At 35.1% G+C, this 25,615-nt stretch overlaps 1 protein-coding gene across 2 annotated transcripts in view; it reads left to right on the plus strand.

Annotated features, from left to right (window-relative positions):
• Positions 1–25,615, plus strand: part of NRG3 (neuregulin 3) — a 1,175,669-nt gene that overhangs the window by 856,812 nt on the left and 293,242 nt on the right. For both annotated transcript variants that reach the window (XM_001365491.4, XM_056800197.1), the window contains exon 3: positions 5,727–5,800. In XM_001365491.4, coding sequence (XP_001365528.1) covers positions 5,727–5,800 — 74 coding nt within the window. The remainder of the gene's footprint in view (positions 1–5,726; positions 5,801–25,615) is intronic.

Consider the following 25,615-nt stretch of genomic DNA (forward strand, 5'->3'; position numbering starts at 1 on the left):
ATCATGTCAGGATAGAGAAATCTCTATGTGAAAATTCCCTCCATTGTCACACATCATCAATTCTTTTGTAATTTTTGTTTTTACTTTTTATTTTTTTAAACCCTTACCTCTGTCTTAGTTCCAGGGCAGAAGAGTGGTAAGGGCTAAGAAATGGGTGTTAAATGACTTGCCCAGAGTCACACAGTTAGGAAGTATCTGAGGTTAGATTTGAACCTAGAACCTTCCTTCTCTATGTTTGTTTTTTAATCCACTGAGCCATCCAGCTGCTCCCATTTGTAGACTTTTACATTTTTAAAAAATTACCTTTTTTCTTCTTTTCCTAAGAAACACAGAATTCTTATATTATCTAAGCTTAGCTAAGCAAACCAAATCCGTGCATTAACCAACTCCAACAATGTTTCTCATTCTTCATATTAATCCATTATCTGTCTGAAATGAATTGTGTAGCCTTTCTTATCAGTCCTCTTCATTTACTAAAGTGACAGAGAAGCCAACTTTGCCTATGATAATTAGTCTTCATCCCTCCAAAATTGGAATCCAGGTCTTCCTAAATCCATAGCCTGTCTCTCTTCTCTATACCAAAGTTCTTTTCACTTGTTGAATAAATACAAATTAAATATTCATTACATGTCATCTAGGTACATGGTATTAAGCTTCATGCTAGGCATACAAGGACATAAATATTCACTGGGTCAAAAAGATTTATTAAGCAATTATAATATGGCAAGTGTCATAATCAACATTAGAGATATAAAGGAAAAAATAATAAAGGAACTGCTCTCTCCATGTATCTTGGGCACATACACACTCACATTCAGGCACATGCATCTATACAAATATACATCTACACAAATTACATGCAATTGTGCATGAATACCTGTGCTCCTGTGTGCGTATGTGAGCTTGTGAGTGTCTGTATGTGTTTTCTCCCACTTAATGCATCTTGTAAGATACTGGGGGAGACAGAATGTCAATAAAGTATCCCCATGGGAGAGTCTTTTAGGTATCTGGGACAGCCTATGGAAAAGCATGGAAATGGGAGAAGGAATTCAAGTTGGAGAAAGTCTACCAAGGGGCCAGTTCAACTAGAAGAGAATATGTGAAGGAGCTGTTGGAAAAAGAAGCTGAAAATCAAATTGTAGAAATCGTTATATATTAGGCAAAAAAGATGTTATTAGATTATAAAAGAAAGAAGATGTTAAAAAATTTCTGAGTGGGGATATCTGTGTTTTAAGTACATTAAGGTGATAGTTGTATGAAGGCTAGATTGAAGATAGAAAGAAGGGGAAACCAATAAAGAAATCAGTGCCATTGTCCAGGCCAGGAAGGCATTGTCTCAACAAGTGGGTTGCCAAAGAAGAGAGAAGACAGATTCAAGAGTTGTAGCAGAAGAATCGACAAGATTCCTTCAACTGATTAAAATGCAATGAGAGCTACCATTTATATAAAGCTTTAAGATTTGCAAAATGCTCTCTCTATGCTATCTCATTTGATTGTCTCTGGAACTGGAAAGAAGCAGAGATAATTATTATTAATCCCATTTCACAAAGAAGGGAACTCAGACTGAGGAAGATTTGATACATTACCCAAGGTCCCACAATTTTAAGCATCTGAGGCAGAATTTGAATGATGAGCTTTCCCCTTCCAACTTCAATATTCTCTCCCCTTAGATGCCAATGAATATTGGAAAGAGTTGAGGATCTTTCTTAGGTTAGGAAACTGGATGGATATCATGAGGTTTGTAACTTGAGCAGAAATAGGGAAGTTGGGAGTGCGGTAGTTTTAGGAAAACAGAAAATTCATCTTTCGTTTCCTACAGTGAGTTTGTGATAGCTAAGGAACATTTAGGTGGAGATGCCTAGCTGGTACTTAGGAATGTGGAATTGAAGTTCAGGAAAAAAGAGTAGATGTGTTATGGGGATTATGGAGGTACTTTTGGATATAGATTGAAGTAGTTGGCCCCTGAAGTCCCTTCTAACTCTTGTATTCTATGATTAGAAAACCCTTCAATTGATGTCCATTTGTCATCAAATAAGAGCAATTATGCAATATAGCTTAAGGAACACAAAAACCTGCCTATCACATAAATCCTTCTCCTTTAAAAATGTGATGATTCTTTTTAATATTAAGGCAAAAGAGTAAAAACACAGAAAACATTCAAGTTAATCTTTCGAAGGCTCCTCTTTATAAAAATCCTTGTCAGACACAGCCTTGATTCATTCTGTTTTATCCAAAGTCCATTTCAAGATTGTGCCTTTTCCTTACTCTCTTAAAGATTGCTATAAATTCAAATCCTATCATTCATACTGCCTGTTGGCAACATTTAGTCACTCATTTGAATGCCTTTAAGTTCATGAATCTGACATGTATGAGTCTTAAATGGAAACCTAAATAAGTTGTCATTTTTAGAACTGCAGAAGATGCAGGACAAGTTACCATTGTCACCTGTTGTTCTTTCAAGGATGATAGCTTTGGTTGTTCAGTTGGTGATATGATGGCCTACTTAGCATAGAGCTTAATGCCCCCAACATGGACATATTTTATTATCTTCCATAAATGGAAATCTCATTTTGAGATATAAGATATAAGTATAAGTAAACTTGTTTTAATATGAATGATGCCCATGCGAAATCAGTTCAATAAATGTATTCATATTTTTAGTTTTCCCAGAAAGTAGGGATAAAGGCATACCCATACATTGTGACTTAATGATGAATAAAAAACAAAACAAAGGGCTTCTACTTTAAAGTTCTTATATTCCTTGTGTCAACAGGGAGTCTAGGTACCCCAAACTTGTGGCCTAGTGGGGCCTGGTGAACCCCAGGTTTCAGGACTAGCTTATAGATTGGAGATCCCAAAGTTTGTACTTATTCCCTGTTCCCATGGGAGTCTACCCTGAAGGGAATCCCAGGTTAGCAGTTTTAGACTGAGTGGGGGACCCTCAGGTAAATGACAATCCATTTCAGATGGGGACTAAGCCCAAGATATAGCCGAGTGACTCTTTGTCTCAGTAGGCAGTGTGTCAGTCTTGAAAGCTGAAGATCCCAAGTTTGGTCCTCAGAAGGAGGATGTGATATACTTGGAAAGGCTTCTGGAGTTGAAGAAGAGTCACTCAGCTTTTGGCTTCCCATGGGAACAGGTATTAAGTACAAACTTTGGGGTCTCCAACCTATAAACTTGGGGTTCACCAGATCCCACTAGGCTACAAGTTTGGGGTTGCTAGATTCCATGTTGACACTTGAAAGTCCTTTAAAAACTATCATTAAATCCAAGAAACAATGATTTTTAAAACAAAGCAGTGATCCATTAGAGGCCCTCATTTGATGAAATCAAAATTCTACAGAAAGAGAAATAAAGCAGTGTTGAACACAGAGGGCATTAACCTTGCCACTGCAATTAGTTGAAATTAAAAATGCTTTATCTATGAATGATTCTCTACAAGTTCAGGCTAACAAACAAAGTGATCAACATCTATTTGTGCACTTTTCAGAAAACAAGAATAACATTTTTTTAGAAAAGTTTCCCCATCAAATGCTTTTTTTTCCTTCTGTTGGAAGCAGTGATAGGTTACCTCCTTTCATATGAGTTCTTTAGGTGAATAACAAAAGATTAGGAGACTATGTGGCTGCTCAAACATGTATAACTGTCTATTTGGTCTCTAGAATATCCATACATCAACAACATTGACTCCCTATCTGTGATGAAAAATGCCAAAGGTTTCTGGAGTACCATGCTTGAAAAGATGTTTAAGAGCTTGCCACTCATTTACAGAAATTGCCTTTTGGTGCACAATAAAAACTAGAAAAATTACCTTGATGTCGTTTTTTCAGCTGCCACCATAGAAATAAGCTTTCTCTAATAGTTTGTTATGCACAGAAAACAAAATGTATTCTAAGGAAAGAATTTAGTGATGCAATTTTAAATGCAGTGGCCCTTTTCAATTCCTCTCCATATTTCATAAATCTTGAACAACCTAATTTTTTTCCCTAAGCCTTTATTGCAAAGGTCTAATTTCTGCTGCTATAAGGAGGGCAAATTTATTCCAAGAGCAAACTGCAGGCGCAACCATTCTTAACTCAAGCAGCACAGATTAAGCAGAAAGAAGCCCATTAAATGCCACCTTCCATTTTAAGGAATCGTTCAAAGACAAGGTGTTCTCAGCCTCCACTCCTATTTTTCCCACTGACAGGTCATTGTAATGTGCTGCACTTGTCAGAGACAGTCAAGGAGCCAAAGCTGAGAGAATGGATGGTGATCCCCAGTGGCATAGCTAAGCTGAGGCTATATGCTCAGCTTTCCAGTTAAATTCCCTTTTCTTGGCCTTCGGAGAAGCCAGATGAATACCTACTACCCCCTCCCCAAGCTCAGACTGTATAAGCTAATGTATTAATTTATATACATTTTTCTTTCTGAAATAAAATCTGAGCATCCCCTTTTGGCATTTTGATTAGAAATAAAAAAAGCAACTTACTTTCTGTCTTAGAATCAATACCATATATTGGTTCCAAGGCGGAAGAGTTGTGGGCTGTCATGAGGTTAAAAGACTTGCCCAGTTCGTATAGTTAGGAAGAGTCTGAGATATCAATTTGAACCCAAGACCTCCCATCTCTAGACCTGATTATCAATCCACTTAGCTGCCTCTAGGGAGTTTTGCTTTATACATGGGAAGAAGAGATTCAAAAATCATTTGTCCCACAATAAGATTTGGCTCCACTTGAAAATAATTAATTTAATAATCAGATTGTTTGGTCCATTAGAAAAAGTATTCATTTTAATAAAGGGCCTCTGAATCATGAGACATTATTTGGAATCTGTCCTGACCCATATAAGGGGATAACATTGGGTCAGTTGTTTAACATCTCTGAGCCACTATTCGCATGTAAATAAATTGATGGAAGAGAATTAGATTTTATATATTTACATATTTTATCCCATTTGGTCCTCATAACAAACTTGGATTCCAGATACGATTAATATCCTTATTTTACAGATAAGGAAACTGACACTCAGAAGTTAAGTGATTTTCTATTGGCCAAATAATTAACAAGTATCTGGGATTTTTGCCCAGTTGTTCTTGACTCAAAGTTTAACACTTTATCTACTAGAAAACAGATTCATTAAGGGATGATTTTCAGTTTTACAAAATAACCTACCAAAGGTCTCTTTTAAGTCACTCCAGATTCTCTAATGCCCTTTCCACATAAATTGGAAAAACAAACAACCATCCCCAAAGTGTACACTTTGAAGGATGTATATTGTGTAAAGAGACCTAGATTTCTTTTGACCTAGTTTTCATAGTCACCGATTCAGAGCTGGACTAAACTATAGCAGCCATCTAGTTCAAATGATTCATGTTACAGATGAGGAAGCTGGGTTTCAGTGAGTTTAAGTGACTGTGGGTTCCCCATGGTCTCATTCATAGTAAGTGGAACAACCAACAAATAAAGTCATTATAAATAGTGGGTTATAATGAAATACATGCTCTAAGCCTACATCAAACCTCCAAATCAAAATATAGCCCTTGTGCACAAAATATGACTTCTTCTCTAATTCTCTCAGCTGGGAGACAAAATTAACTGGTTTCCTACTAGTGCATAAGACTGAACAGGCTATAATTTTAAAAATCACTTGAATAATTGGTACCCATATTCCTGATGCTCATTGATGTGAGGAGCCTAAACTTTCACTATCCCATGTGTATGTTTGTCATTTATCCCCTTCCTCAGGTGCAAAGAAGGCTACCAAGGAGTCCGCTGTGATCAGTTTTTGCCGAAAACCGATTCCATCCTGTCAGATCCAAGTATGTCCAAAGATTTTTTTTTCCTTCTTCTTCTTTCTATACTGCACTTAATGAGCAATCATATTCCATGATAAAGACCAAGACACAAGAAGAGTCTCTTGCTGTGATGTGTAATGAATGATTTTTTTTTTAATCTACTGAAAGATGGATGAGAGGGCACCTAGCCTAGGGGCTCTTGCTTTGAGTCAAGTGGAAATTTCTCTCTTTCCCATTCACTAGTTCTAGTAACTGCTCAAATTCCAAATTGAATACTACCACACACTGCTCAAGTGAAATATACTATTGAAATAGCCTTCTGATTATAAAAAATAAGCATGTGGTACCTGCCTCTGGTACCTAATAATTCCTCTGGAGAAAATGTAGCTAAGTGGAAAAAGAAATGGATTTTTAAAGACTCAGTTTCATATTCTGCTTTTTTTAACTCATTATTTGTACTTTATACTCTACCAACAAGTAAATTATTGGGTGATTTTTACCTTTGCTAAATAATTCTCCACAGGACTTTTTTAGATACCTCACTGTCCCTTGGGTAGGATCTTTAGAAAACTTTTCCTTCAATTTCCTCATCTATAAAATGAGGAGAGGAGCACTGAGAATCAGTCTGGCTCTAAAACAAACAAACACAAACTTCCTTGGGCTAACAGAGGCATATTTATTATAGTTTGCTGTATTATTTTTTCTTGTACATTGTAGCATGTAGTGGAAGGAGAATTGATCTTCAAGTCATAATGCCTGGGCATGAGTGTTGGCTCTGACATTTGCTAGATAATAAAACTGAAGGCTGAAGAACTTGACCCCACATAGGTCATTGTGTCAACTTGATTACTACATAAAATCTTATTAATTCAGATCCACATTATTTGACATTTTTACATGCCAGAATGAAAATGGAACTGAATCAATGCATTAAATATGCTAACTAAATCGTGTAAACATATTTTATACTTTTAAGGTTAAGCTAACTTTGGAACCAACTGCTTTTGCTTACTTCATTTTGATATAAGATTTTGAAATGTTGCTCCCAAATTGCTAATTCAAAAGTTAAAAGGATAATTATGTTTTTTGTTTTATGCTCAATTAATGAAGGACTGGTAGGACCTCTATTGACAAATATTTATCCTTTGCTTGCATAACTATATACATTAAAATTATATATTTTATATATTAAGTAAAACAACCATATGTTTTAAAATTATTTTTAAAAGCAGACTTTTTTGTTTTAATGTGAAAGGGATTTATATTCAAGTGAGGATTTGCTATGTCTACAAAGCAGTATGAACTCTTTGAAGAGTTGGTACATATTTGTTTAATGTTTGTTGTGCCTTCTTATACAAAATAAACGTTTCTTAAATATTTGTTGGATTTCACTGACACTGGAATTTACCAGTATATTTAAGTCATTTAAAATATTTTTGAAGCATAAAATACATCAATTTTTGGACAAGCAAGTAATCGTTCAAAAATTAAGTATCAGCCCTATATGTATAAATACATAAATATGAAATTATTTAATCCAGACAGTAACTCTTACATAGTAGTTCTTTTATACATTAAGTGGTTATTGAATTAAATTGAATGTGGATATATAGGTTTAAATTATTCCTATTAGAGATCTGTGAAATATTAGAAATGGTCTATTCCAGCCTTTTTTTAGGACGAAGTGAAGTAAATTAATAATCAGAGAAGTTAATTGTCTTATCCAAGTTCAAGAAGAACTTAGTGCCAGAATCTGCCCTGGAATTTAGGCGTCCTAACTTCTAATTCAATAATCTATACATAATCATACTAGAAGCTCAACATATTGTATTTATTCATTAACTTTTGACTTCAAAATTTTTTTCCTTTCCTTTTTTCTTTCTTGTAAAAGTTGTTAAAAATATCTTAACTGAATACAATTCAGCATATCTGCTTGAAATCATTTGCCCATTATTGAGCAATATTTCTTTCCCCCCAAGCTGCATTTCTCCTTCAGAAGAATAAAGCTTGGTAAAATTCAGAGGTCACTCTAATTCATATCCCTGTCAGAAAAAAAAAAAGTGCTGCATTAGTATACTTTTAAATTAGGATGATTATATATCAGAGGAATATATTTGAGTTTTCCGTTTTTGTTTTGATAAACAAACTGGATTTCAATTCAGAGTTCCAGAGGTTGAGTTTAGACTTCATACTTTCTTAGCCACATGACCTAGGGAAGTTACTTTTCCACTACAGGTCTCAATTTTTCAGTTTTAGAAGATATCTTGAGTAAATACAAGAAATAAAAATTGAGATACATACTCTTTTTGAAATCAATTTATTAATGATGATTCATACAAGTGTTAACAAAATAGGTCAGACTGGCCACAGGCTTGAGTCCTTATTCCAAGGTGAGATTTCCAATGGCTTTATCAGATTATCTCCATATAATTAAATATATGAAGCTAAATTGTCCTTATTGTTATTAAAACAATGTTTGAAGTAACTAATCAAGTATAGCAAAATATTAGTTTACTTATTAGCTATTTTACTTTTCAATTTTTCTCCACAAATAATAGAATATAGTCAGACTTTCTTGATAAATATCCTTGGCAAAGGGCAAACCCAAATTTATTTTACACTTGAAAAAAAGATTTTTGAATCACAAGTATTTCAGAAAGATATCTAAATACACAGTATCAACTGTAACACTGGTTGAGGGGAACCTAAAGTATATACATTGTCTGTTGCCAAATTTTCTCCATAAACAAGTTTGAATGAAGCTCAGTGGATAGCTTCCAGGAAATGAGCTTTTGGTTAGGAATTAGAATATTAATGTTAAAATGCAGATCTAGAATAGTAAACCTTTAAGTATTAGTATAGAGCTATTTGATTGAAGTAATAAATATTATCATGCTTCTGAATGGGGGCAGAGGCACAATTTAATCAACAGACAAGAAATTTTCCCTACTAGTTTATATCAAAAACCTTGGAGTACAATCAAACCAAAGTATCTTATTATATTGATTTAAGGTGAATGGAAAAATCTAGCCTAAGTAGAAAGGATTTTTTTTTCCTCCACTGGCCTGATAACTAGTAAAACCAAAACCAATAAGGACTGGCAATTTTAATGAAATGGCCTTCAAGGAGCCTATAATGTATTTAGAAAAATAAAAAAACCTACTAGGTACAGGGGTCAACACAAAATTTTCTATATGTATATATATATATATATTTATATATTTTTATTTTATTTATATATATTTATATATATACACGCACACACACATATGTTACTTATTTATACATATTTAGAGGGAAGAAGGAGGGACACTAAGCAAATGGATAAATCTAGAAGGGCATTTTGTAAAAGGTGTCTCTTGATTTGAGCTTGAAAAGAAACTAGAGATTTTCAGAAGTGGGTATGAAGAGAAAGTACATTCCCAGAGAAAACCTGGAATTGTGGGTGTGAGGTAATCATCCTTATCATGATGTGCTTGAAAGTAACCTGTAGAAGAGGAATTACACTTGGTTTTCTTGACCCCAGAGGGAAGTGTAAAAGCAATGTGTAAAAGTTGTAAAGAGCTAAATTCTCCATGAACATAGAGAAAACCTTCTTACAGTTAGAACTGCCCACAAGTAGAAAGTATTGTTTCAAGAGATAATGACTCCCCTCTCACTAGAGGCTATTCTCATTTATCATTAATGCTATAGACAGATTGAGGGTTTGAGGAAATGAGATGAATAAGATGATCTCTGCCTCCCCTTCCAATTTTGAGGTGCTATTATTTTTTTACTTTATTTATTTTATCTAGAACTGTGATTTTCTTGGTGTAGAAAGCTTCTTGGCAACAAACTCCCTCTACTGCTTACATACCTACAATTATAATTTACAGTTCTAGAAATTTACTTTAGGTGTTCAGAAGTTATAGTAGTCATCCAGGATCACACTCTACCTATATGTCAGCTGTAAGAGGGAAAATTATGAGACTGGAAGTAAATTAATAATGTTATTAAATCAAAAGTAATGGGGGAAAATGGAAAAATAGGATACATATATATGTTAAACTTGTTTTTGCTGCTCCATTAGGGCCCCCTAGCCATGCTCATAGGAAATCCAGCCATCAAAAAACATGGAAGAGAAGAGAGCAAAATCCCACTCTTGCCCCAATTTATCAAACTTTTTCTCTGCCCAGTAACTATTACACATCACTTCTGGGGAGCCAAATGTGGCTTTCTATTTTGCATGGGCCATCCAGAGGGCCAGTATAGGGGCCAGTTCATGGGATATCACCATGCCCCTTCTCTCGTGATCTCTTGCCTCTATTGCTGCCTTTTTCGGCCTGCCATTATATCCTGGTGACCTAAGTCACCTTCACACAATCCTCCCCTCTGGGTCAAGTTTAGACTGATCAGGTAAGTGGCCCCAGAAAAGGCAGAGGATAAATTTCCTTCACACACACCAGAAACCTTGGACCCAGTTCTTTGTGACTCTGAAGACAGTTCATCACACATGCTACCTTTCCATTGTTTTGTTAAAAGCATGGAATAAAAAGATTAAAGAATAGAAGTGGGACAAAACTGAGAATATAATCATATATGTGATACAATTAAAATTGGGAAGTTTTATTTGAATGATTAATTCTTAGAAATATTGCTAAAATAAGCTTTATTCCCTGAATTTGGATCTGACAATTTTCCATCTTTTTTTTTTTTGCTAATCCCTAAGTGAAATTTATGAGTCTGTGTTATTACTTAAGAACATTATTCTGACATAGGATTCATAGTTTTCACCTCAAAGACTAAAGAGCCCTTGATGCTTGGAACATAATGATTTTTGGACCAAATGTTTCATAATATCCATTATAAATTAATTGTAAACAAAAAGAAATATTAAAATGAGACCTTCAGGGATATCAGTAGGAACAGCAATGTTCTAAGGATAAGTAAGCATGATTTGTGATATAACAATGTTTCAAATATTAGCAATTTTAGCAAAATCATTAACAGATGATTAAGAGATGGAATTGTTAAAGACCATCTTGTCAAAACCTTTACAGAGAAACAGAGGCCAAGAAATGTGAAGTGATTTATCTAACTTCATTTAGTCTTAGTAAGGAATAAGTAGTATTTTAACACAAGCTCTTTATTGAAGGCAGTAAGATTTATTATAATTATCATCTAAAATCTTTATGTAATTGTCTTCACTATACTCATAATTATCAATACTGCCATTATTTGTGATCCTTTATCTTTTGGATGATTTTTTTTTTTCAAATTAGGTGAAGGATTTCATTTAACTCATTTGTAAAATTGTAAGGTCTGGCTAGGTCAAAGATCTTAAGCCTGAACTCAATGGATAGCTTTCAGGGAGTTTCTGAACCTGGAAAAAATTCCATCTTCTAGTTATTCTCTAAGTGAAAATTATTGTTTTTAAAATTACTTAAGAACATTCTTGAAATCTACCCATAGTCTTCATCTGAAAGTCTTAAGTGTCAATGACACTTGGAAATTTTTAATAGCTCTTGATTTAGATACTATTTAAATTCCTGAAAAGATTCATCAGTTCAACCTGTGTATGCCACAGAAGATATGTTTATTGCACTTTGAGAAAACCATTCATCTCTAATATAAATGATTAGTCTTCAGGGTCTGATAAAGAATTTTCACTGACCATACTTGTATACTAAATTTAGAGCTACAAGACACTTTTTTCATTCTAAAATGTACTCTTAGGAGAAATATTAATTATATTCTATAGCATTTCTTTGGAAAAGGTTATATTGTTTGCCCCCTGTAGTATTATTCATTTTAGCAATTTTAATTAATATTTTAATAATTTTATTTTTTAATTAAGGCCATTAAAATTAATTAATTTTAATTAATAATTTAATTTAACAAAGGGCACACTTCATTTCTCTCCTAGATTTGAATATTAAGAAAAGATGAAAGGAGTATTTAGAAAAAAGGAAAGAGCTACACTAAATAGAATTTCTTCTTCTTTGTCTAATGACAAATTAACAAACATGAATACTGACAGGAAGCTTTTGGTAGGTACTTATGCTTACTTAGAATCAAATATGTACTGTTTCATCTCCTAAAGAATTTCAAATTCAGGTATTATAATTTGAGACTGAAGGAGACTTTAGAGATCATCTAGTCCACTGAGTCCCCACATCAATGACGTCTGGATTGAATTCATACCATTAGAACCATTTCCTCATTGATATTTAGGTTGGTTAAAACCTGATAGTCCAAAATAATGAAAGCATTATTCTCAAGCTGCAAGATATATAATTGATTTTTTTGAAGTCGTAGAGTTTTCTATATTTTTCCTTTCTACAGTTTTATAACAAAGAAAAATATCAGGATGTACAGCCCAGGGCTTTAATATAGTTGAGAGGCCCTCTGTTCTATAACAATGATATACACAGGACTAGTTGGGAAGGGAAAGTCCAAGCTAAGAAAAATCAGTAGCATCCTAGTAATCATTATAAAATTTCAATTGTTTAAGGTGCTGAGGTTGAGGTGAGCTACCATGAACAAATCTGGCCTACCCATCCAGGAACCTTATGACTGAGGAAAAATCGAGGTAGAGCCTCAATGCCTAAATGTATTAATTGCTGCTGCTAAAACTATTTTTGTGCACGATTTGTAGAATAAGCAGGATTTTTCTCTGAGTAGCCTACTGAGATTTTTATATTTTGAATCATGTCTTAAAATTTTGAATCAATTTTAATAGGATTGGAAATACCTTCTCCAATCTAGTGTAGGTAATCAGATACCTAAGAGGAGAGTTAAGACATACTTTGAAAAGTAGCTACTCCAGTTTTCCATTTATAAAGAAAAATAATAATAAAACACCTTAGAAAACATCTATTGAAGCCTTTTCATTTCACATATGTGGAAAATAGAGTGAGTGACTTGTTCAACATTCCACAGCTACTTAATGGCAAAAATGAGATGATAGATCATAGATTTAGAATTCAAAGGGATAACTTAAGGCCATTAAATCCAGCACTATTTACTTAAAAATGAGGTAACAGACAAAGACAGAAGGATCAAATGGAAGACACCAGATCACAAAGTAAGCAAGTATCTGAGATGATCTCAGCCCTTCACAACTCCAAGTCCAGCACTCTATCCACTGTTATAATATGCCCTAAGTCCTCTGATTCCACATCAATGCATTCTGATATAACATTCTAGACCTCCATGGGGGGAAAAAATGATACCCAACTTTATAGTCCAAAGCTGGACTATCATTGGGTTTGGCAGCAATTTCTGTCCCCCTGGGTACACTTGCATCCTTGCCAAGGGTGCTTAGCCATATGAGAGGACCTCCTCAAACAAGGGTATGGCTCTGCCTGCAAAGGTATCTAGCTAAAACAGAGATAGACCACAGCAGAGCAAATGCCTCATTTGGTAGACTGACACTTAGATATATATTTTGTACTGAATTTAAAGCACAGTCTTCCCCAGGGAAAGTTATCATTTGAGTAAAAATGATATATGAATTATTAGTAAAACAGGCTGTACTGGAACCTCAGTGATAAGCCAGGGCTAATTAGGATCAATTTATTAGTTAGGCTAGCAATGAACAACAAATTGGATCAGTAGTCTCTTGATGACCAGATCAAGAATGAGGACTTAGGGGATCTTTTAAACCTAGATGTTTCTTCCTTCGGATTGGCCTGGCATGACATCATTTCACCCTTCCCTGGAAAAAACCAAGACAATCATAATTGTATACATGTTAATGAGGTAGGTTGGGAGATCTCTTGTACTCTCCTTGTTATATCATTACTGGGAGGTAGAAGTAATCCTCAAGTGATAGGATTAGTTTGTAGCTAGGGGAAAGCCAGTTGGCTTTTAGGCATAGCTAATCATACCACCTCCTTGTAGCAATTGAAGAATACTACTTGCTTGATGAGACCCAGCTGCCTTTAGCAATCTTGGCTAGAAAAAACAAAAAAAAAAATTCTCGGTTTCCTCTCCCTTTACCAAGTCCCCTGAGAGAACAAGTCAATCCTAACTTTGAAAATGAGAAGCAAGGAATATAGAGTCATCCCCATGGGAGAGCATAGCCCAAGCTAATGCTCAGTTTACAGGATAAACAGAAGGGGAGGAATCTCATTTTAAGCAAGCAGATACCCTGAGACTGTATTCCTCAATGTGGCTTAGTACTGATGGGGAGAAGTTTCTTTTTGAGAGAGTTTTGACAAAATGAGGAAAATAATGGATTATGGAATAATACTAATTATCATATATATAGCATAATATTTTTTATCAGGATGAAAGAGAGGGAATGAGCATTTAAGTACCTATTATATACCAACACTGTGCTAAGAGTTCTAGGAATATTCTCATTTAATCTTCATAATACTCTGAAATAAGGGCTATTATTAACCCTGTTTTAAAGTTAAGGAAACTAATACAAGAATAAAAAAAGTTACTCATCAAGGGCCATACAATTAGTAAGTTGATGAGGATGTATGTGAAGAGGAGGCCTTTCTGACTTTAGTCCCAGAACTCTAGCTGCTGTGACATTTCACTGTTTCTTTATGCCTGATACTATGATGTGACAATAGAATTGTATTCACTGAGCCAATCTTGAGGGTAGCGTCTATATCTGTGATGGCAAACGTATGGCATTGGTGCCAAATATGGCATCCAGAGACCTCTTTGTGGGCATGTGTGCCTTCACCCACCAGAGTTAGTTACTAGAAATGCAGAGAGACTCAGACAGAGCTACTCCCATCCACCTCTCTTCTGTGCCTCTGCCTAGCAACACAGTAGAAGTTCTCCCTCCCCTGAGCAGAGTGCCCAAGCCATTCACCTCCTTTTCTCCCTCCCCTGTCTGGGGTAAGGCAATGTGGAGGAGGAGGATTGCGGTTGGCACTAGGTCTGGGGGGGAAAGGGTACAGCATAGTCTGTGGTAGGATAGGACATAGCACACAGCCTCTAAAAGGTTCACCATCACTGTTCTATACTCTCCCTCATAATATTTGGAGGGTCCTGAATCTTAAGTAGAAGATGTCAGCCCCCCTGGAAGAGGACAGGATAACGAAGAGGACTGGAAAGGAGAATGGCAAACAGACTCAAAATGGGAAGAGTAGAATCAGTTTTCAAGGGACTATCATTTATTCATAATACAAGATTTTAGAGTCAATTGATCCAGTAACCAGCATTTATTAAGAATTTATGATGTAGTACCCAATGTTCTGTGAACAAGAATACAAAAAAATAAATAAATAAACAATCCTTGCCCTCTGGAAGCTTACTCTCTATTAGAGGAAGTGACATGTACATAAATAAAGAGATATGAAAGGAATGTAATATTGGGGAATATTTGTTGTGGAAACTAGAAACTATGAGGCTTTGAGCCTTTTTTTATCCTCTAGTTATAGAGTAAGTATTTGGTGGTAGTGGTATTGGTCATTATTATTGTTTCCTTTCCTTTATAAATACAATTCTTTGTGACCAGTTGAGGTCCTGACTTGCAAGTTGAACAATTGCAATAAACCTACTGAAGCTATCTAACAGAGAAAATTCTCCAGGTTTCATGCCTCTCCTGGAATCATGAAAAGGACCATCCTCATCCCCTAATGCAAATTAGAGACTGAAAAGGAAAATGTTTTGAATGGAAACCTGGCCAAAAGTGATCCTCCTTTTAGTAACTATTTGTTTCTAAGACTAGCTTATTGTTCCATAGTAGCTTCTAAGAATAGCATGTCTTAGCATATCAGTGTATGATTTCTTCTTAAACTTGTCTTCATTTTACTATGAGACTCTTAAACAGATTTTTTGAGATTGGACAAACTTGGAAAATGTATTTGAAAGGAGAATTCTTCCTAAAAGGAATGCTTTCACCCTCCAAAATGAAACCAACATTAACAATGTATTTTTCAATCAAAAAGAAAGGTAAATGCCTTCCTATTGTCTCTAGAGATACAAAATACAGAATCTTTAACTTGGTATTTAGAGTGTGTGTGTGCATGCATGTGTGTGCGTGCATGTGTGTCTGTGTTTGTGTGTGTGTGTTTGCGTGTTTGCGATCCAGCTCCAGCCTATTTATCATGGTTCAATTGACATTCAGGCTGAACTAAAGTCAACAAGCCATTTCTAGCCTCACTGCATTCTCAAATGCCATATTTCATTCTTATGTAACAGATTCTGACTAGTACCTTAAGAACATTCCTGGCTTTTCTTGGATCTACTCCCTCTAATTAATGCAGAACTTGTGTTATATTGGGTCTTCACAGTATACCTTGAAGCAGCACAGGAAAATTGGGCTGTGCTCACAGCTGCCCCTGGAATGCCCCAGATTGTCTTTGGAACATTTATCAGTATTAAGGGCCTGTATTTGTGTTGGTTGCTGCAAATCTTCATCCTGTTGGAAGACTATTAGCCATGTGACACCTCCCTCTATGTTCTTACCAGATTCCCTTCTCTTAAATTTCTCTGTTCTTTTTCAGTTGTTGTCTATATCCATCCCCAGCATTCCCTGTTGAGGTGATTTTCTTACTCCCAAAGTATCACATAGACTGTGGTGGTGGAGAAGATGTGGCATGTGCCCCAGCGTTTCCCCCCCACCCCCATGTCTCAGGACAATTTTTGCATGACCCACCCCTCTGCCCAGCAGACCAATATGAGCACTTCCTCCCTCTGTTCTCTGTGTAGTGTGGGGGCTTACAGGCAACTTGAATGTGTAGTTTAGGCATGTGATCTCTAAAAGGTACACCAACACTGACATAGAGCATGTGTTTCAAGTAACCTCTTAAAAGTATACCTAATAAAAAAAAAGTATACCTAAATGACACTAAAGAATTATGATATTATAAAAGACTGGACCTCTGAAGAGGCTGCTTAGACCTGAGATGAATTTCCATGACCATCTCTACTTTCTCAGGCTCAGATCCAGGATCAGCCCAAATTCTACCTTTTTTAGGAAGCTTTTCATGATTTTTTCCCTTACACCTTTCAGTTGCAAGTGCTCCTTTTTTTTTCAGATTCATGTAGAAAATATAAAATTTCTCTTTTATTTCCATATTTCTTGAAATTGCATTATGCTTATTTTTGCTGCATGTTATATTTCATTTAGGTTTAGGATTATGAAATTAAAGTAGGAATAGACCTTTGGGGACCTCTACTTCTACCACAAAACTGAGATAATATGATGTAGGAGAATGGAGGCCCAGATTTGGATTTAGAAAGATATTGATTTAAATTCCTTATTAGTTGGATGACGTTGACATGTCATTTAACCTCTCTATGACTTAGTTTCTTTATATATATATATATATGTATATATATATAAATGTTTTGTAATCAGTGGCCTTTTAGGAAATTTTCAGCTCTTAGTCTATGATCCCAAGTGACATGCTCAAGGCTCCAGATATTAATAATTAGCAAAGACAGGATTTGTACTGGATATTTGTGACACCAAACCCCAGTTACTTTCAAGATCGGCTTCTTTTTGTCTTTGTATTACCTGAAACTTGCATATGCTTTTTGTGAAAGGAATGAGGGGGAGGATGGTTATCTCTGTCTAGGGGGCATAGGACCCTCATGGGAAGCAAATCCTCTCATCTAAGAGATCAATAAATTCATGAGGCAAACTAAAAGATAAAGGATTTAATTAATATCATCTGTTATATACTTAACAAGTGAATAGCAAGGTCTCCCAGCAGAGAAGACTTGTGGATGTGGGTGGATACTTGTTCACATTCATGTATGTATATACATGTGTGTACATACATACATATAGACACACATATACAATTTTGTGTACATATATGAATACATATGTGTCTATATGAGTATATCTGCATATTCACACACACATATATATCTATACACATATTATACATAAATATTTATGATATTATTTAGTCCTGGTGATATTCTTCATAAAAGAAGACATCCAAATCATCTAGATGGCTAAGCCTTGTCACTTTCCTAATTTTGGAAGTTGAGCAATAGGGACAATGAGTCAGGGGGTGTTGCAAGAACAAATTCAGATCTAATCTAAAGAATTAGACTTGGAGGAAAAATTGTAGAGCCAAACACGAGCCATTTTGTTCTCCCCTCCACACATGCAATAGACCCTTTTTAGTTTAATTTAATTGAATCATTTGTAATTCTTGTGGAGTCCAAGACCAGAAATATGTTACAGGCAGATTCACTTGCTGAATTTTCAAAGTGTAATGAATCAAACTTCCACGAGACAGGGTTCCAGTTATGAAAAATCAATTGATTAATTTGCAGGTAGATAATAAATCAGTGATCTAAGGTTTCTGTCAGTAAGCACAGATAAATTCATCTAGTACCTTGAGTCATTAAATACAATTTTAGAAGCTTATTTTTCTGCCCTCCCCATAACATATCTAATTGCAAAATGCCTAATGAGGAGGTGGGGCATTATTGTCCAGTCCCTCCCTAATCCCTGTCCTGAAGATCTGAAAATCACTTGCTTGATCATGGGATTTCCCTATCTAGATGAATAAATCAGGTTACATTTAATTAAAAGTGACTTTTTTTTTCCTTTCACCCTAATGAGGGACTCAAGAAACTCCCCAGATGTATTTGGCTAAAGCCAGATTTGTTTACCATAGAAGATAAATCATAGATTCTCAATTTTAGTTATTCCAATTTAGAAGCTGCTTTGTAGCAAGGAATGTAAGATCCATTCCTATGTCAAATGAGGAAATAGACTCGAAAGATTCTGAGCTCTTTTAGAAATTAAACAATATAGTTATTTAGAATAAATCTCAAAATCTTGTGGCAGCACTTTCATTGCCTGAAGAAATCTGAAATTATCTTTCAGTAGTATCCTTTATTACTTAATAAAATAATTGTAAGAAATAATTTCTGGGTAGCGCTAGAAGGAGCCATAGGAGTGTCTAGACCCCAGCAGTTTACAAAGAAACTGAAGATAAGAGAAATTTTTAGTATAAAAGCACATAGTTATTAGAACCCAGATCTCTCCACACTCAGTTCTGTGTTTTTTTGTTTTTGTTTTGCTTTGTTTTGTTTTTTTTTTCCCTTCATTATATATTCTTTGCTATAAACTGGAAATGCATGTGTGTATTGGGTAGATTTCCTTGAAATGTCCTGATATTTAAAAAAAGGAAATTAAATATGAAAATGATCACATACTTGAATGCCATTACCAAATTAAGGGAAAGCTTTCTCATCACAAATTCACTTCTCTTCAGGTTTCCAGGTAGTACATTTAAAGCTAGTGCACAGTTTATATAATATTCACTATATGTAGCAAAAATATACATAGGATGTGGACTCAGTATTTAATAAATGAAAGTGAGATGAATTAGTTATGTTGCCTTTTAATTTCAGAAACATTCTAATTCCTTTCTTGATCAGATTTCATGGCCAGAATTCTTTCAGTCTTTCCCCTTTTCACTGTCCTTTTAGCAAGGTCTTATTTGATTTTGCTTCACTGTATGAGGTGAAATTGTTCCTACAGCTTGTCAGATTACATTTACAAGTTTCCAAAAGAAGAAAGTTCTTAAAACAATCTCATTTCTTCATGGACAGAGACACAGCTGAATGAGGTCACCGAAAACTTACTGGATTTCTTAGGATTGCTTTAATACCTCTCCTTCAGTCTTTGGCTTAACTGCCCTTCTGAGAAAAGGTCACCCCATTCTGATACTTAGTCCTAGATGAAGATTATTAGCAGTTCTTTATAGATGAGAAAAAGGCTCTTTGCCTACTGTAACATTGTCCTCTTCTGGTTTGTGGTTTCTGACCATTCCTTTTCAGTTGTATGAAATTAATATAAAATGTAACCTTTACCATGCATGAACATGAAGTCAGGGTGCCAGCGTGTCAGGTGACTAAGATGCCACAAGGGCACCTGGGGACCTGACTTCTGGAAGGGGCTCCCCCAAATGGGAGAGGTGGTGTGTCTGGAATTCAGGACTCAAGAACCCCAACTGAAGTTAATCCTGGCTAAACAGAATGCAGGAGGAGTGATGTCACTGGCCTTATAAGAAAGGGGACAAGCAGTGACTCCCTGACTCATTGACTTTGTTGCTCAACTTCCCCAATGGCCTTGTCCACAAAGTCCTTTATGATTTTCCCAGTTAACTGCATTCTCTCTCTCTCAAAATATATTTTTCTTACTGTTTATATATTTTATATTTCCTTGCTATGATGGTGGAAGAGTCCAATTTTATTCTGGGACTGACTGAGGCTAGTCTAGTAGGGGGAAATGAGATGCTCTGGGATGATTTAACATTTAAGAACAAAGAAGTTTACTTAATATTGTGGAAAGGTTTTTCATAAAGGATATATTTTTGATTTTTTTGGACTGTACAATGTTGCCTTCCCATTTGTCCTGGCGGTACCCCAAATCATCAGAGTGTGTCATTTTTGAGCATCCTCTATTTATCTTTACTGAGCTTAGGGGATCAAGAATCTAAATCAATAATTAAAGCCTTAATACCCTGGACAATTAAGTCTTAACCCTGTTTTAGGGAAAAAAGTAAACCAGACTGCATGGATTAGCTAAGGATTTCTTAAATAGAGGGAACCTGCTGATAACTACAGACCTTCCTCTAAATAGCAGGCAGAAATGCATAAAATAAGATACATAGAATTAACAAGGAATGCAATTATATTAAAATACTATTATACACATACACACATATATACATACGTGCCCACATATTGAAAAAACAAGTTCACTGACCCCAAATTGAGAATCCCTTTGCAAGATATTTCTTCTGCTACAATTGCTGAATTTGGATTTGCAGGACACAATCTCAAACTCTACCTATGCTACTTAATTCCTTTGTGACCTTGGAAAATTAAATTAACTTCTCTGAGGGTTATTTTGCTAATTTGTATAACGTGGGATGGGCTAGATGATCTCTAAATTCCCTTCTATTTATAAATATATATTCTAATGGCCTCTGGCTTTCTTAACATATAAAAAAGTCCCTAGAGCAGTTCTCTTGTAATCTCAGTTCTATATAAAGATGTGTGTGTGTGTGTGTGTGTGTGTGTGTGTGTGTGTACTTGAATTTCTTAGTAGAATGTTGCCTACTTCGAAGCAAATATTCCACTTATAGATTGGTTACTATGGTACCAACTGCTCCTTAGAGAATTATTTCATCTAAAGTCATGTTTTTCCTTTGGTCTTGTTTTCTTCTCTTTGGGTAGCTAATTAATGGTATCAGGATTTTAATTGGTCCAAACCTATGGTTTTGTCTTTGTGAGGTAACCCTAGTGTGGAAATTCCACAGATAGGGATTAACAACCATTTATAACTGTCTTAATTTGGGCATGAAACAATGAGAATTCAAATGATTTGTTCAAAGTTACTTAACAAGGTAACTTAACTAGTCTTCCTGACTCCAAGGCCAGACTTTTAAATCTTTATTATATCCTTCCTCTAAGTATCATTTCATTCCATGGTTAAGTGGATAGGCAAACAGACAGACAGATTGCTAGATAGACAGATAGACAGACAGACAGACAGACAGACAGATAGATAGATAGTAGATAGATAGATAGATAGATAGACAGAGACAGAGAGAGATAGAGACATATAGCTGAAATCAGAGCTCCAGACCAGTTATTAACCCTACATTGTTAATATAAGCCTCATGTTTAGACAGAATTGACTTAAGTTATCTTAGTAGCCTTGAATTTTTGGCATGAAAGCCACAAATTCTTCTCTCTTTTTTCTTACTATATCAAAAATTAAAAGAAAAAAGTAGAATCACAAAAGAGATCAATTACAAAGTCATCTTAGGCCAAAAGAAATTCTTCTTCTTCCATAGCCTTCTTCAAATGGATGTATGGACTACCAAATAGAGGAAAAATGAGAGTTGACATTTAGAGAGCTTTTTCACTTTTTCAAAGTATTTTAAATTGTGTTATCTTATTTAAATATCAAAACAATTATAGGATGTTAAAAACTACAAATATTAATGCCCTCTTTTACAATAAGGAAACTGGGATTTATACATGAAATGCCTTACCTGGAGTTGTATATAGGTGGGACTGGAACTCAAGTCAAGCTTACTCTAAAGCAATAACTATATCCAATAAGAAATATTATCTCTCCAAGTAAGAAATAGATCCTCTAAGTGTTAAAGCAAGAAGCTGATTTTAAACATGGCAGGGTATAGAGTGATTCAATATGGTGATCAATAGCTTGGGTTCTCATGTTATCCTCATAGATCAGATAGAGAGATACAGTCAAAGATAGAGGTGGAAAACACATAGCTACCAATGAACTCCTGAGTGGGACGTTCAAAATATAATTGGGAAATTGTTAGCAGAATAACTATAACTATAATAGAACATAGATTATATTCATATATGATTTTCTAAATCAATATACAGATTGCAGGGATCCTTACATATATATTTTTGTTGTTTATTATTTAGTCATTTTCAGTTGTGTTTGATTCATTTTGTTTCTATTTGGGGTTTTCTTGGCAAAGATATTAGAGTGTTTTTCTATTTCTTTCACCAACTCACTTTACAGATGAGAAGACCAAGGCAAAAAGAGTTGTGACTTGCCAGGTGTCATTCAACTAGTAGGTGTCTGAGGCAGCATTTGCATTGCAGGGCTTTATGACTTTGAACCCAGTATACTAGGCACTGTGCCACCCAGCTGCTCTTCGGACCTTATTTCTATTTGAGTTTGACATCACTGGTCTAAGACAGCTATACAGATGTATATGTAAGTGAACGTGGTTATGGTGAAATAATGAGGCAAAAAAATGGTCATTAGAAGGATAATTTAAGACCCCTTTTAGAGGTGAGCTCTTCAACTTTTTGTCTCAGGCACTTCATTTTTTATCATTGACTTGAATGGAAATCAGAGATAGGATGCTCATAATGCTGGTGACAAAGCTTGTTGACATGTTGGCTGATACAGTCAGGATGAAGAAAAAATCTTGAGAAGCTGCATCTAATAAGGTTATATTCATCTAGGATAACTATGAAGTTAAACACACACACACACACACACACATGATATTTTACATACTTAACTCCAGAAATATAGAACAGGTCAAGATTGACTAGACCACAAATTTTTCATAATAAATTTGATGTTTTATTGGAATACAAAGTCAGTCTTAGTCAGTTGATTAACATAACAACAATAACAAAAAGTCTACAGCAAAGAGAGGCTTTCTCAGTTGAGTAGAAGCAGTGTCTAGAATAAAGGAGGTGATAACCCAAGTAGATTCATTTTTTTCATTGACAAATTGTATAGCTTCTGAGGAGGTGACCTTCCCCTATGAAAATCACTTGAAAAACTTGTGGATGTTTAGCCAAGAGAGGAGAGGAAAGACTTGTAGCTACATACAGGTCTTCAAAGGAATATCATTAAATGGAAAGGAGACCCATCTTTTTTGCAGTGGGTATAAAGTAGAGGTAGACTTCACCTGGTTATAAATAAAAGCTTCTTACTTATGAAATCTATTCAAAAACAGAACTATTTCTTGAGGTATTGGATTCCCATTACCAAAAGTCTTCCAGCAGAGCTAGATTACCATTTGTCAGTGATATCAAAAAGGGAATATTCCTATTCATATTGGGCTAAAAAGAATAGGCTCTGAGGTCCCTTGCATTTAGCAGATTCTTTCATTCTGCCTTTCTTTGAGCCTTTTGTGCACCTGTGACTGAAAAATACAGCTCTTATTCATTCATTCTCTTTCAAATGTTTATTGAACACCTACTATGCCTTGGCATAGGTATTTCTGGTAATTTTGCTCTGATATCAGCATTGTTGGCCATGGGTTTGAAGACTGTCTTAACTTGATGTCATGGAAACAGAATGTATTTATTAAACAATGACAGCTCCTAGTAATGAGGAAAAGTATCAAAACACAAGAATTAGACCCTTCTGACCCTGGACTGATTGAGGAATCCACTTAAGGCCTTGGCAGGCATTCCAACAAAGGACAGAAAATCTCTAGATTATTCAAAAATGTGGAGATTTGACTGGATTACAGAGAAAATGCAAATTATAATTTACCAATTATTATGGAAGAGGCTGACCTGCTCAGGTATAAATAATTAGTAATTGTCAGGATACTGTCAGTATCTTTATCCAAATTATAACCATAGCCAACTACCTTGTGAGAGTAAATTTACTATGGTATTCCCAGCTCCTTTGACATTTATTTTGCTTTCCCCTTTCCTGGTCTTTGTAAAAAAAAAGAAAAAAGAAAAAAAACCCTATTTATTTATTTATCTGTTAGACTACATAGCTGAAATTTATTAGATAATTATCTGGAATCACCCTAGAGGATCCATGGGTAAGGCAAAATCAAGTTTCTCTGATTTGACTAAATACAGGGGGATCAGATGCTAGAATATTGTTTTCAAAGATGGATGGTCCTTTGCTTTCTTCTTAATGCTTTTTGGGGGGAGGGGAGTCACTTTTGTACTTTTTTGGGTCAAATGAAGAAACTTCTCTCCTTGTCTCCATAAAAACATGAACCGGAATTGCTTAATCTTCTGACAAGGCTTCTTGTTCCTGCAGATTGCTGCTGGTGATGAAAATGGAGTGAAAGGTATCATTTGGAACCAAATAGCAACCAGTATTTTAGAGTTTGCCTTCTCCTTAGGTGTCTACAAGGACTATGAGTTCTGTCAAAGTTAATAAAAAGGAGATCATTTTTATCTCTCCCACAGTTGTGAATTTGATATATTTTTTTCATTACTTTCCATAACACAAAATGAACATAATCTGCTTTACTACTAAGATTGTGGTATATACCCATATATATGCATATGTTTGCATTTTAAACATATAATTGTATGTGTATATATGTGTATATAACTATATGTGTGAATATATATCTATATAGAGTATCTATTTCAATGTGACTTCTTTTCTTTGTAATACTATTTTATTCCATGCATTTAAAAACATCATTCTGAGAACTGCTTAGTGGACTTTACCATACTCTCAAGGTAAACCATGACACCAAAAAAGTTCAATAACCCCGGATTTAGAGAATTATGGCATTTAAAAAAAAATAATAAGCCCTGGGCTCGAGCTCAAACTCAAGCATTTACATGATGTATGGTTCTGGGTAAGTCTTTTAATTCCTTGGAGTCTTAGCTTCATCAATAAAACAGTGACAGTTACAGGACTTACTAACTTCCGAAAGGCTTTATAGCATATATATATATATATATATATATACATATATATATATATGTATAGTGAATTTAAGCACTTCTATGTTGTCATCATTTTGTCCAATGTTGTGATGTTATTGATCAATTGAAAGTAGGCCTGTGATTTCACTGATACAAGAATCTCTGAGATCAGGAAACTCCATCTAACAGCATGATTAGGCACCTTTTCTGCAACTTACAGTCTTAAGAGAGAAGCCTACAGCCCTGAAAGATAAATGACTTGCCCAGGGTCACACAACCAAGATGTATCAGAAGCTGGTCTTGATTGTGTAGGGCTGCTAGCTCTCTACCCAGAGATTTTTTAGACTGCTTCTGATTTCATTAATGTTCAGGATTCTTAACATGGACATTTCTTCCTCTGTTATAAAGCAATACTTTTTCTGTAGTTCTCAGTGAGATATTTGACTGGGGCCACTGAGAGGCTAAGCGACTTCCCAATGGATCTGAATATTTAGTATGAATGCATGGAAGGATGAATGTATAATGAATGAATGGATGGATGAATGATTGGATGGAGAGATGGAGAGTTAGAAGAGTGAATGAATGAATTAGCATTTATGAAGAACTTGTGATATGCCAGGTTCACTGCTAAGTATGTGTCAGAGGCTGTTCTTGATTTTAGGGAGGGTTCTCTATCCATTGTATCATATTAAC

The sequence above is a fragment of the Monodelphis domestica genome, chromosome 1, assembly GCF_027887165.1.
Source record: "Monodelphis domestica isolate mMonDom1 chromosome 1, mMonDom1.pri, whole genome shotgun sequence".
In the NCBI taxonomy this organism is placed as follows: domain Eukaryota; kingdom Metazoa; phylum Chordata; class Mammalia; order Didelphimorphia; family Didelphidae; genus Monodelphis; species Monodelphis domestica.